Consider the following 12,870-nt stretch of genomic DNA (forward strand, 5'->3'; position numbering starts at 1 on the left):
TGAAATTAATGTTGTCTAAACAATTTTTAGAAGAAGAATGTTACAGAGGAAATGAGTGATTTTCTTTTGCCAACATTAAATTCACAAAAATTAACTCAAAAGCTCTCTAATCTTCCTTCAGAAATTACCTTTGGGGAGTCCTGTAAACACTGGGGACATTAGTTTTGTTTTTATGCTTTATTTATAATTTATCTAATGAGTATAAAACTATATAACTTTTTAACTTATGCCATAAACAGAGAGGAATAGGAGGAAAAAAAGCATGTAAAGTGAACAGAAGAGGTTATTTTTGATTATCAGAATCAAGAACTGTAAAATATATACCTCACAGATGAAAATTAAAATGTACTTAAGGGATCGGAGTGATAGCACAGTGGGTAGGGTGTTTGCCTTGCACGCGGCCAACCCAAGTTCGATTCCCAGCATCCCATATGCTCCCCCGAGCACAATCAGGAGTAATTCCTGAGTGCATGAGCCAGGAGTAACCCCTGGGCATTGCGGGTGTGACCGCCCCCACCCCCCAAAAAAGCAAAAATAAATAAATAAATAAATAAATAAAAAGTAGTTTAAAATAACTACCAAAACATAACAGCACTTAGCCAACTAAGAAAGTAATGCTCATTGAGAAGTGTATCAAGTAATTTGTAGAGATGACCTATTTATTAAAGTAACAGAAGATTAAACTTTTTAAATTACATTTGAAAGTTTTCATTAGTCAAATACTTATCACAGGGACTGGAGCTATAGTACTATAGTATAGCAGGTAGGGCTTTTGCATTGCATGCAGCCAACCTAGTTCCATTCAGTTCTATCTGAGCCCCACCAAGGAATGATACCTGAATGCAGAGCCAGGAATTCCTGAGCATTGCCAAGTGTGACCCAAAAAGAAAAAAAAAATCACAAACTTACCACTATATAGATTTTCAATTACTTCTACTAATTAAATTCTTATAGGCTACATTTCATTTATATGTAAGAGCTGAATTCAGTAAACATGAAACAAAAACTATAATCTACCTGTGAGTTCTAAAGGTAAGGTCTATGAAAAAAGGATAAGCTCATTCTTACTAGACATTTGCCACAATAAATTGCTTTACCGTGCTCATTTCATCTCTAACAAGACATGCACTTTGGGACACCTCACCCCCACTAGCACCAAGCTATACGATGTTTTGATTGGCTCGTGAAGACAAACAAAAACTCTCTCTAATAACTTACTTCATTATTTATTGAGTATATATCAGATTTACTTGGGTCAGCAGAAAGGAGTGACCACATAACTTCACTAAGCAGTCTTCCCAGATTGTTGCAAGACAGAAACTACATAGAACACACACACGCTTAATCAGATCAGTCAGAGGCCACGTTTGACTAGTACTGGAATAAATAATTTCTCAAGAAAACATCTTCATCAACTGATCATGAGCACTCTCGTCTTCTATTGTCTTTAAAGCTGTGGGGATGAGGAAGAGAATAACTTGACGAATGATGGGAAGAAAATTAAAAATACAGACGCCCAGCATGACCCTGGGCATGGTGAAGAGCAAAAGTTTTGGAGAAATAAATGGACAGATTTCTGGAGGAAATCTGGGAGAGACAAACCTGAGATGTTCCCTTTCAGAAAACGAGATTTCACTAATGAGGTGAACAGGGAGTGAAAGGACTTCCCAGGAGACCTGGCAGGTGCCGCTACTGGAGAAACTAAGGTAGGGTGGGGGGTAGCGGGCCGGCGCCCCGGAAGCTCACCTGTGAACACGTTCTGGAAGCCCTCGGGAGCCGCCTGAACCCCAGGCACTTTAGCTGCCACGTCCGGGCTCGCCCTCCCGCCACCACGGTCCTCGCCGCGCTCGAGCAACTGAGCGGAGCCCCCGGCACGCGGCGCGGGGGCGCCCAGCTCCTCGGTCCAGTCGGCGGAGCGACTGAGGCCGCCCGCGATGCCACCGTCCTCGCGGTGCTTCCTGGCGGCGGGGGCCACGGAGGCGAGGGCGGCCCTGGGCCCCCGGCTCAGCGAAGACTCCAGCCGCCTCTGGATCCGGGGGCTCTGGTTGGGGGAATGGGCCGGAGAGTGGTTAGGCGAGCTGAGCTGCCGGGTGGTGGTCTTGATGTAGCAAGGCGCGATGAGCGGGTAGGGTTTGAAGCCGCGCGGGCCGGGCGAGGTGGAGGCGGCGGCGGCGGCGGCGGCGGGGGCGGCGGCGGGGGCGGGGGCGCGGGGCTCCTGCGTCCCCCCCTCCGGCTCTTCCCCCGGCCTCTGCAGCGCCTCTCCCAGCTCCAGGCCCCACTCTTCCCCTGGAGACCCCCGGGGCGCGTCTTCAAAGGCATCCTCATCTTCCTCATCCGTGTCCTCAGGCCCTGACGCTGGGGTACCGGTCGTGCCGACGCCTGGCCCCGGCTCCGGGAACTGAAAGGCGCTAGACCAGGGCGAGTCCGCGACTGGGGGCTGAGCCCCGGGCAGGCCAGGCGCCGCGGCCGTTAGACCTCCGCCCGAGGCCGGCTGCTGCGGGGGCACGGAGGGCTCCGCAGCCGGGATCTCGGGTAGGTCCGAGAGCGCCGACAGCGCCGGTTCGGTGTCGGGGCTTCCCCGGCTTTCCCGGGTCAAGCCGCTTTGCCCTAGCAGGAATCCGTCCAGGCCCAGGAAAGCTCCGGGCTGAGGGGAGACGAGGTTGGGAGGCGCTGTCGGCTCCTCGGAGCCCAGGAGCTGCTGCTGCTGCAATCGGATCGCCTGCTGGATATCTGAAAGCAAATCCTCTTGCTCCGTAGCCGAGTGAAAGCTATAGATGTCCGTGTCCGAGCCCGAACTGGTCCTTTGTCCATCCTGCGCCCCTACGGCAGTTTCCTCAGCAACCGCCTGGCTCCCGACCCCTGCATCGGCCAGTCCAGGGCCACCTGGACGAGTGACCTCAAAGGGGTCGACACACTCGACATCCGACAGGCCTGTGTCGTCGGCTGAGAGGCTGAGATCCGGTGTTTTGGTGACCACGGAGTGGGCGCTGTCCAGCTCCCCGGTCTGTAGGGCCTGGGAGTCCAGCACATCTTCACGGGAGCCGCCGGGGCCTTTCCCCTTGGAAAGATTTTTCCTGATCCGTAGGTTGGAAAACACCGAAGCTCTCGAGTCTGACTTGCTCTTCTTCTTGCCCTGCTCCCCGCTGTAGCCCCCACCCCCCTTGCTGTGCTTGCCCAGCGCCTTCTTGCCCCCAATTCCCTTCTTTGTGGTTTCCGCATCTCTGGGCCCAACAGCATCCTCAGAGCCGCCACCTTCGTGTGAGGAATCACCTGCGCTCCGTTTCAGTTTGCCCTCCTGATTTCCCATGTCGCAATCCCGCTGCTGCGCTGCCGCGTCTGGCACTCAGGCCATGCTGGTCGTCCGCTGCCCTTTGCCTGGCCTGAGGAAAGCTCCCGGCAAGCTGCAGGCAGGAGACGCGCGCTGGGCTGGCCCTGCTCACATCTGCCGCCGCTTTGCATAATGCGCCGCAACTCCCGCGGCGGCTGCGTCTGCGGCCCGGGCCTGATGGGGGCGCGAACATGCTCAGTGCGGCGCGCGGCTCCTGCCAATGACTGCGCAGGACGCCTCGGTGACCTGGCTCGCCGCCGGCCACCGTCGACCCAGCTCAGCTCTTTGCTGAAACCCTCTCCCGTATTTCAAGGACTGTAATCTTCACGGTGCCAAGTGAATGCATCATGGCCCAGTTTAAGAGCTTGTCAACAGGAAAGATGTATACCAAACTTGAAAACCCCAGGTCCTGCCTGCAGGCAAAAATTTTAAAAAAAGTTTAAAGAGAGGCAAACTCCAGTGTAAGGGTATTATAACATCTAAGTAGTATAGTATCTATGCTTCTTTCCTACAACCTGCCTGTGGAAACATGGCTCTACTAACAACAAAAAAAAGTAAATTGATTATTCTTTTCTTTAGTAATTGATCATTTGAACTCCTGTAACTGCTTGAGTATATGATTTAAGAAAGCTTTTATGTGTCATGCAAACTTTGCATCTCCATGAGAGAACATCTACTGACATTTCAAAGTCCATTTTAGACAAAATGGTGAAGTGAAGGAAATGAGAAACTACTGAGATTAGAAATTATTTACTTGCTAATTTCAAAAAGTGTTTTGTATTTACCATCGGAATCAATTAGTATTCAAAAAGGGTGCGCATATTATAACTCCCAAGAGGGTCAACTCATTAATATTAAACATACCCCTATTGTTGCCTATGAAAAGAAAAAAGACAATAAGGCAACATCCTTGCAACAAATACATGAAATTAGAAGTTATGCAATAAACCATTTTCCCAAGCAAACCCTTCAAAGCAAACTTTCATTTTTGCCTTACCTCAGGAGCTTGCAACTTTGCTGTCCAGGAGTCCCTAACATTTCTGGCATCAATTTAAAATATATTCCTCATTTTAAACCTTATCACTGTTTTAAACATTTTTTTGTATCTAGAGAATCTACAGGAAAAACCTGAAACAAGATTACACTGGTATTAATAATATTTTGATTAGAATTTCATTTTTTGCCACTTTGAAAATACAGAATAGCTGTCCAATATGTTAGTATTTTTTAAGCCCAAAGAAGAAAACAAGTCCTACATTTTATATGACACAATTTAAATTCAGCAAACAAATTTTCTATGTCATACCATGAACCAACATTTGAAACCTCTCACCTCAATCATTTTTTGTTTTTTTTTTTAACGGAAGTTTGCTGTGAAAGCATTATGTAGCAACAAATACTAACATATTTACAAATTGTGTTCTTAAAAATCGATAACTTGAGTTAACCAGTTGGCCTTAGGTGGCCCTTTTGAATTAATGGTTTAGAGAAAATAACTTTGCCAGGATAATATCCCAGTCTCTGAGCCATTCCTGAGTCTTTGAAAAGCCTTTGTTTCTCCCATTATTCAAGTCAGTTCTCCTCTAAAAAAAATCTGTGCTGTTGCCCAGCACCATTTGCCAGAGGTTATTAGGATTTTCTGCTTCTTTTAATCTTTTGAGAGACTATAATTCTTAATTTTTTCTTTCTATAAAAAGGCATCTTGGTTCTGATCTATTTGTTTCCTTCCTGTTTTATTCTTTGATATTTGGAACAAGTTCCACAGGGAAGAGGAAGACAAGGGGAGAATTTTTAAAAAGGAAAGAGAAAACCTGCTGTCTGGTTTGTCTGGTTTTTGTTTTTGTTGGGTGCCCCCTCCACCACCTTCCTACCCCACCTCACCCCCCACCTCCCCAAGACACACACATTATTTGAATGTGAATCAATAGATGGTAGCTGGTCATTTTTAAAAAAAAAAAAAAAGCTCAAATAACAAAGGGCAAAGGTTGACACATAATAAAGGCCATTTGAAATTCACAGTGTGGGTATAAAATGTAGGTTATTGTCAACCCAATTTAGCTCATGAAATTGCACCAGGCTTAAAGATTTGCCCAAGGTCATATAATAGTACTAGAATTTACTAATTTAGATCTCAAGTTTTTTATAAGGGCCAGAGAAATAGTTAGCAGGTAAGGCATTTATTTGTCTTGCACTGAGCCAACCCAGTTTTGAAACCCTTCACCAAATATGGTTCCCTGAGCCCCTTCAGGCAGGGCCAGGAGTAAGCCCTGAGCATAGCCAGGTGTAGCACCAAAACAAACAAAAGCAACACTACATTGTTTTCTCTTTATGGAACTAGTCTCAGTTCCAAAAACTGAAAGCAAACTGCAACAGTTTGTCAAACTTGTAATTCAGTAGCCCCCAAAGCACCTGGGAGTTGAGCCAAGCTCAAGCCCAAACTCAACTCCATTTGCTCAAGAAAGAAAATTGTATCTATAACTGCAAAAGCACATTTAACCAATAATTTAAGTTTTAATATGCCCAGTCACAAACTAGGAACCAGGATACAGAAGAGAAATAGGCAGGTTGTGGCCAGCCTCTGTATACAAGCGTTTCATCTAATTTAACTGTTTGTAAAAGGTTTTAGTTTATTACATCTTAAAACATAAAACATAAAATATATATAGATAAAAATTCAAATGCAGAACTATTTTTCCATATATGGAATTAAATTAAATTAGATTTTTTCAATAATATAAGACAAATTAAATTGGAAAACATTATGTACTCAGCTCATGATTTGTTTATGTAGACATAGTTGTTACTGATCTCTACAACTTAATCTAAGATACATGAACTTTACAGAGTCAGGATGTCAACCCTGAGTACTACCTGGTGTGCCCTCAAGAAAACAATAATAATAATGATAATACATGTACTGATCTCTGTAGTTTATTCTAAAATACACAACTAATAAGATACACTAATGAGTCAATATGTGAAAAAGGCAAGTATAATAAAATTTTGTTTGTAGAATACAGAGGATAGATATATGGATGTCACTATAAACTTTATTCAACTTTTCTGTGTATTTGAAATTTTTGTTTTGTTTTGTCTTATTTTTACTTTTTGGGTCACAACCAGTGATGCACAGGGGTTACTTCTGGCTCATACACTCAGGAATTACTCCTGGCGGTGCTCAGGGGACCATATGGAATGCTGGGAATCAAACCCGGGTCGGCTACGTGCAAAACAAACGCCCTACCCACTGTGCTGTTGCTCCAGCCCCTGTATTTGAAATTTTTCATGCTAAAATGTTGGATATACAAGTGAATTACAAGTTGGATATACAAGTGAATTACAAAAATGTATAAATTTACTGTCTTTAAAGTTAAAATAATATAATGACTAATGACACTCAATAAACATTAAATAAGTGAACAATCCTCAACTCTTCCTATTAGAATTGCATGTTATTTCTTTTCTCTCTTCTTTCACTTCTCCTCTATCACTCAACTGACTATAAAATATCATAATGTATTTTTGGTACTTATTTCATCGCAGCCCTGCGACATCTTATCAGGACATCTTTTTTATGACATCTTATTATCTCATTCCTACTTTGGACAAACTTGCAGGCTATCGAATTTAGCCTGCCCACAGGGCAGAGTCTGGCAAACTCCCCATGGCCTACCAAATATGCCAAATACCAGTAACAATGATGGGTCTCATTCTCCTAAAGAGCCTTGAATATAATCTCAGGGCTAGGTTGAAAGAGACGTTACTGGGGCCTGCTCGAGGCAATCGACGGATATTTTCATTAATGTTTTTCTATGATTTTTTTGTTTTGTTTGTTTGTTTGGGGGGGGGGGGCATACCTAGCAGTTTTCAGGGCTTATTCCTGGCTCTACGTCCGGGAATAAGGGACTGGGGATCATTCTTGGAGGATTTAGAGAACCATATTTGTACTGCGAATTGAGCTTTTATTGGGTGCCTGCAAGGCAAGCACCGTATGCACTGTATGAACTCTATGACCTCTGCTTTCTTTATGTGTAGCCTTGGTGTCATGCTTGAGAATCTCTAACAAAACAATCAAAATGAGTTTTGATTACCAGCAGCTCCTGCTCTCCAAGATTTTGAATGACCTCCTCTTTTAAAAATTAATTCTTCCCTGACATCAGCAACTAAGTCATTACCTTCCAAATTTACTACTCAGACTGTTAAATTCATTTCATAGAGACCCATTCTACCACCACGCACCCACTCAAACCCACAGTAAAAACGCCACAACCTCACCCGCTATCCCAACTTAATTTTTGCCAAGCCTTCCTACTCCCCAACCCACAATTTTGAAACTTAAAAAAAATTTTCATAATTTCTGTCAAATTCATGCATGACTTTTATCTCAACAGTCTCTTACCTTGACTTTCCCTACTCTTATCTCTAACCTACACCTGTTCTCAACTCATTATTTATAAGGTTTCTCAACTGAGATGATCCTTTTACACTACAGAGAACACTTGTAGGATACTTTTGGTTGTCTCTACGAGGGAGAGAGCTTTAGTACCAGAGATGCTGCTAAATGTCATGTATAGGATAACAGCATCTGCATCCAATAATTCAGCTCGAAACAATGAAGGGAGGCAGAAGCATCAGGTCTCTGTGTTCGTTTGTAATAACCAGGTTCCTCAATATTTTCATTCAGATAAAGGAAAAATGTTCAGAAAGATTTAGACCAGCTAGACATGCCTGCAATTTTCTGGCATCTTTTGTTAATCCTTGTGAACCTATAGGAAGACAAGGAACTTGTAAAAGTCCTATATTAAGTTCCTCCCCACTTGGAGAGCTTCTTTCCTTTTCTCTTTTACTTTCCAATAAACTTTTCTATTTTCCAGCTCTGAGTCTGAACAGTTTTATTATTCAATATTTTCATTCTTGAAAATATTGTAGAACTTGGGAATACTGAACAGAGGCCCACATCTGCAGCTTCTGTCTCATCTGCATCATTAACCCTTTACTTCTCAACTGAAGCCCTGATGCCTGCTAACCCATTACTTCTCATTCTGAGTTTTTTTTTTTAATTGAATCATCGTGGGATACAGTGACAAAGCTTTCATGTTGAGTTTCTGTCATACAATGATTGAACACTAATCCCTCTCCCAGTCCACATTTTCCACCACCATTGTCCCAGTATCCCCCACACACACTCATATCCCAGCCCTCCCTAGTCTCTATGGCAGACAATATTCCCCCATACTCTCTCTCTACTTTGGAGGACTATGGTTTGCAATACAGATACTGAGAAGCTACCACATTTGGTCCTTTATCTACTTTCAGTACACATTCCCATTCCCAAACGATCCCTCCAACTATCATTGACTTAGTATTCACTTCTCTATTCCAGGTGCCTTCTCCCCCAGCTCAGGAAGGAGGCTACCAATCATGGAGCGATCTTCTTGGCCGTTGTGTTTACTGTCCTTGGGTGTAGTCTCATATTATGTTATTTTACATTGTACAAATGAGTGCAGTCCTTCTATGTCTGTCCCTCTTTTTCTGATTCATTTCACTTAGCATGATATTCTCCATGATCATCCACTTAGAAGCAAACTTCATGACTTCATCTTTCCTGACAGCTGCATAGTATTCCATTGTGTAAGGTAAGGTAAAAAAGGTAAAGGCCCTCCCGTTGATCGTCGATTTGCTCGAGCGGGCCCAGTAACGTCTCCATTGGAGACTTTGTTGTTACTGTGTCTGGCATATCGAATACTCTCGGTGGCTTGCCGGGCTCTCCGAGAGGGGTGGAGGAATCGAACTCGGGTCGGCCATGTTGGCCGCTTGTAAGGCGAACGCCCTACCCGCTGTGCTATCGCTCCAGCCCTAAGGTAAAGGTAAAGGCCCTCCCGTTGATCGTCGATTTGCTCGAGCGGGCCCAGTAACGTCTCCATTGGAGACTTTGTTGTTACCGTGTCTGGCATATCGAATACTCTCGGTGGCTTGCCCGGCTCTCTGAGAGGGGTGGAGGAATCAAACTCGGGTCGGCCATGTTGGCCGCTTGTAAGGCGAACGCCCTACCCGCTGTGCTATCGCTCCAGCCCTAAGGTAAAGGTAAAGGCCCTCCCGTTGATCGTCGATTTGCTCGTCGAGCGGGCCCAGTAACGTCTCCATTGGAGACTTTGTTGTTACTGTGTTTGGCATATCGAATACTCTCGGTAGCTTGCCGGGTTCTCCGAGAGGGGCGGAGGAATCGAACTCGGGTTGGCCATGTTGGCCGCGTGTAAGGCAAACGCCCTACCCGCTGTGCTATCGCTCCAGCCCATTGTGTAGATGAATCAAAGTTTTCTTTCTTTTTTTTAATCAAAGTTCCTTTTAAACAGTCCCTGTTCTCAGGCAATCAGGTTGTTTCCAGATTCTGGCTATCATGAACAGTGCTGCGATAAACATACAGGTGCAGATGTTGCTTGTACTGTGGTTTTTCTTGAACTCTCAGGATATATTCCCAAGAAGTGGTACTTTGGGGGCATAAAGAAGCTCAATTTCTAGTTTTTGAAGGAATTCCCATATTGTTTTCCAAAAAAAGCTTGCCCCAATCAGCATTCCCACCAATAATGATAGTTTATTTATCCGCACGTCTGTGTCAGCACTGGTTGTTCTTGTTCTTTTTGATGTGTGCCAGTCTCTGATGAGAGATGATATCTCACTGTTGATTTGAATTGCACTGAGATATTTGTTGTTCTGTAAAACTATGCAGAGACAAATATTCCATATATCCATATATCTGATAACTTCATAAAAAGCTATTCACTTTTCCTGAAAGTTTCTGGCAACCAGTAAGAATAAACAGAGCTCTTTTTATTGAGTTGGGTTTTTGCATCACAAAGATGTAGCTTTCAAAATTATCACCTATTTTCATCTTATCACCAATATGGGAATGGGACATAAGTGAATTATTATTGAGAAAAAATCAAGTATTATTTCTCCCAATGATAAGGAATACACTACAAATTTGCTTCTGTATTAGAAAAGATTTGCAGTAAGTAAATTTATTTTCCTCATTGTTGGATTATAGTTCTAAGCAATTTTTTAATTAATTAATTTATTTATTTATATTAATAATTTAGTGAAACACTATGAGGTACAGTTGTAGACTTACAAGCTTTCGTGCTTGGGTTTCAGTTATACAATGATCGAGTACCCGTCCCTCCACCAGTGCCCATTCTCCACCACCAATGATCCCAGTAGCCTTTTCACCCCCCACCCAATCCCATCCACCCCACCCCACCTCTGTAGCAGGGCATTCCTTTATACTCACTATTTCCTTTAGGGTGTTGTAGTTTGCAATAGAGTTATTGAGTGGCCATCGTGTTTGGTTTATAGTCTACTTTCAGTACGCATCTTGCATCTTCTTGGTAGAGGTTTTAGGGTTCTCTAAGTATAGTATCATATCATCTGCAATTAGTGAGAGCTTAATTTCTTCCTTTCCTACCTGAATGCCCTTAATATCTTTTTCTTGCCTAACCACTATTGCAAATACTTCCAGTACTATACTGTACAGCAAGGAGATAGTGGACATCCTTGTCTTGTCCCTGATCTTAGAGGGAAGACTCTTAGTTTTTCCCCACTGATGATGATGCTTGCCATAGGCTTGTGGTAGATGGTTTTAACTATATTGAGAAAAGTCCCTTCTATACCCATTTTGGAGAGGGTTCTCATCATAAACGGGTGCTGGATCTTGTCAAATGCCTTTTCTGCACCTATTGATATGATAATATGTTTTTTATCTTTACTTTTGTTGATAGGATGAATTATGTTGATTGATTTCCAAATGTTAAACCATCCTTGCATCCCTGGGATGAATCCCACTTGGTCATGGTTTATGATCTTTTTGATGAGTTGTTGAATTCTATTTGCTAGTAGTTTGATGAGGATCTCTGCATCTGTGTTCATCAGGGATATCAGCCTGTAGTTTTCTTTTCTTGTGGTGTTTGTTTCCTTTTGGTATTCGAGAGATATGAGCTTCATAAAAACTGTTTGGGAGAGTTCCTGTTTCTTCAATTTCCTGGTAAAGCTTGAAAAGAACTGGCAATAGGTCCTCTTTAAATGTTTGGAAAAATTCGCTAGTGGATCCATCTGGACCTGGACTTCTGTTTTTGGGAAGACTTTTGATTACGGTTTCAATTTCCTTGATATTAATAGGACTGTTCAGGTATTCTAGATCTTCTTGATTCAGCCTTGGGAGATTGTAGGAATCCAGGAATTTATCCATTTCTTCTAGATTTTCTTGTTTCATGGCATACAGACTTTCAAAGTAGTTTCTGATGATGTTTTGAATTTCTTTGGTTTCTCTTGTGATATCCCCCTTCTCATTTCTCATTTGGTTTATTAGGGTTCTCTCGCTCTTTATTTGTGAGTCTTGTTAGTGGTTTATCTATCTTGTTTATTTTCTCTAATAACCAGCTCTTGGTTTCATTGATCTTTCTAATTGTTTTTCAGGTTTCCGTGTCATTGATTTCTGCTCTATTTTTTTTTTATTAGTGAAACACCATGAGGTACAGTTGTAGATTTACAAATTTTTGTGCTTGGGTTTCGATTATACAATGATCAAATACTCATCCCTCCACCAATGCCCATTTTCCACCACCATGGATCCCAGTATCCCTCCCACACCCATCCCCCCATCCCACCGTGCCTCTGTGGCAGGGCATTTCCTTTTGTTCTCTCTCTCTTTTTGGGTGTTATGGTCTTCAAAAGAGGCATTGAGTGGCAAACATGTTCAGTCCATAGTCTACTTTCAACATGCATCTCCCCTCCTGGGAGGATCCTCCAAACACCCTTTATTTGGTGCTCCCTTCTCTATCTGAGCTGCCCTTTCCCCTAGAATGCCCGACTGGCCTCTAAGCTATGGAGTAATCCTCCTGGTACTGATCTCGGCTATTCTTGGGTATTAATCTCCTATTTTGTTACTTTATATCCCCCAGATGAATGCATCTTTCTATGTCTAGCCCTCTCTTTCTGACTCATTTCGCTTAGCATGATACTTTCCATGTAGTATCACTTGTATGTAAATTTCATGACTTCATCTTTTCTAACAGCTACATAGTACTCCATTGTGTATATGTACCAAAGTTTCTTTACCCAGTCATCTCTTCTTGGGTACTCAGGTTTTTTTTCCAGATTCTGGCTATTGTAAAGAGTAAAGAGTGCTGCAATGAAAAAACAAGTGCAGATATCACTTCGACTATACATTTTTGCCTCTCTGGGATATATTTCCAGGAGTGGTATTGCTGGGTCAAATGGGAGCTCAATTTCTAATTTTTTGAGAATCGTCCATACTGTTTTCCAAAAGGGCTGAACTAGTCGGCATTCCCACCAGCAGTGAAGGAGGGTCCCTTTCTCGCCACATCCACGCCAGCATTGGTTGCTTTTGTTCTTTTGGATGTAGGCCAGTCTCTGAGGTGTGAGATGGTATCTCATTGTGGTTTTGATCTGCATCTCCCTGATAATTAATGATGTAGATTTCTGCTCTAATTTTTATGATCTTTTTCCTTCTGCTTGGTTTGGGCTCA

General features: G+C 43.0%; 1 protein-coding gene across 1 annotated transcript in view; it reads right to left on the minus strand.

Annotated features, from left to right (window-relative positions):
* Positions 1-3,395, minus strand: part of FMN2 (formin 2) — a 391,740-nt gene extending 388,345 nt beyond the window's left edge. Inside the window, exon 1 of the mRNA XM_056132042.1 lies at positions 1,747-3,395. Coding sequence (XP_055988017.1) covers positions 1,747-3,307 — 1,561 coding nt within the window. The 5' untranslated portion in view covers positions 3,308-3,395. The remainder of the gene's footprint in view (positions 1-1,746) is intronic.
* Positions 3,396-12,870: the final 9,475 nt, after the last annotated feature.

This window comes from Sorex fumeus, unplaced genomic scaffold, assembly GCF_029834395.1.
Source record: "Sorex fumeus unplaced genomic scaffold, SorFum_2.1 ptg000007l, whole genome shotgun sequence".
Lineage (NCBI taxonomy): Eukaryota > Metazoa > Chordata > Mammalia > Eulipotyphla > Soricidae > Sorex > Sorex fumeus.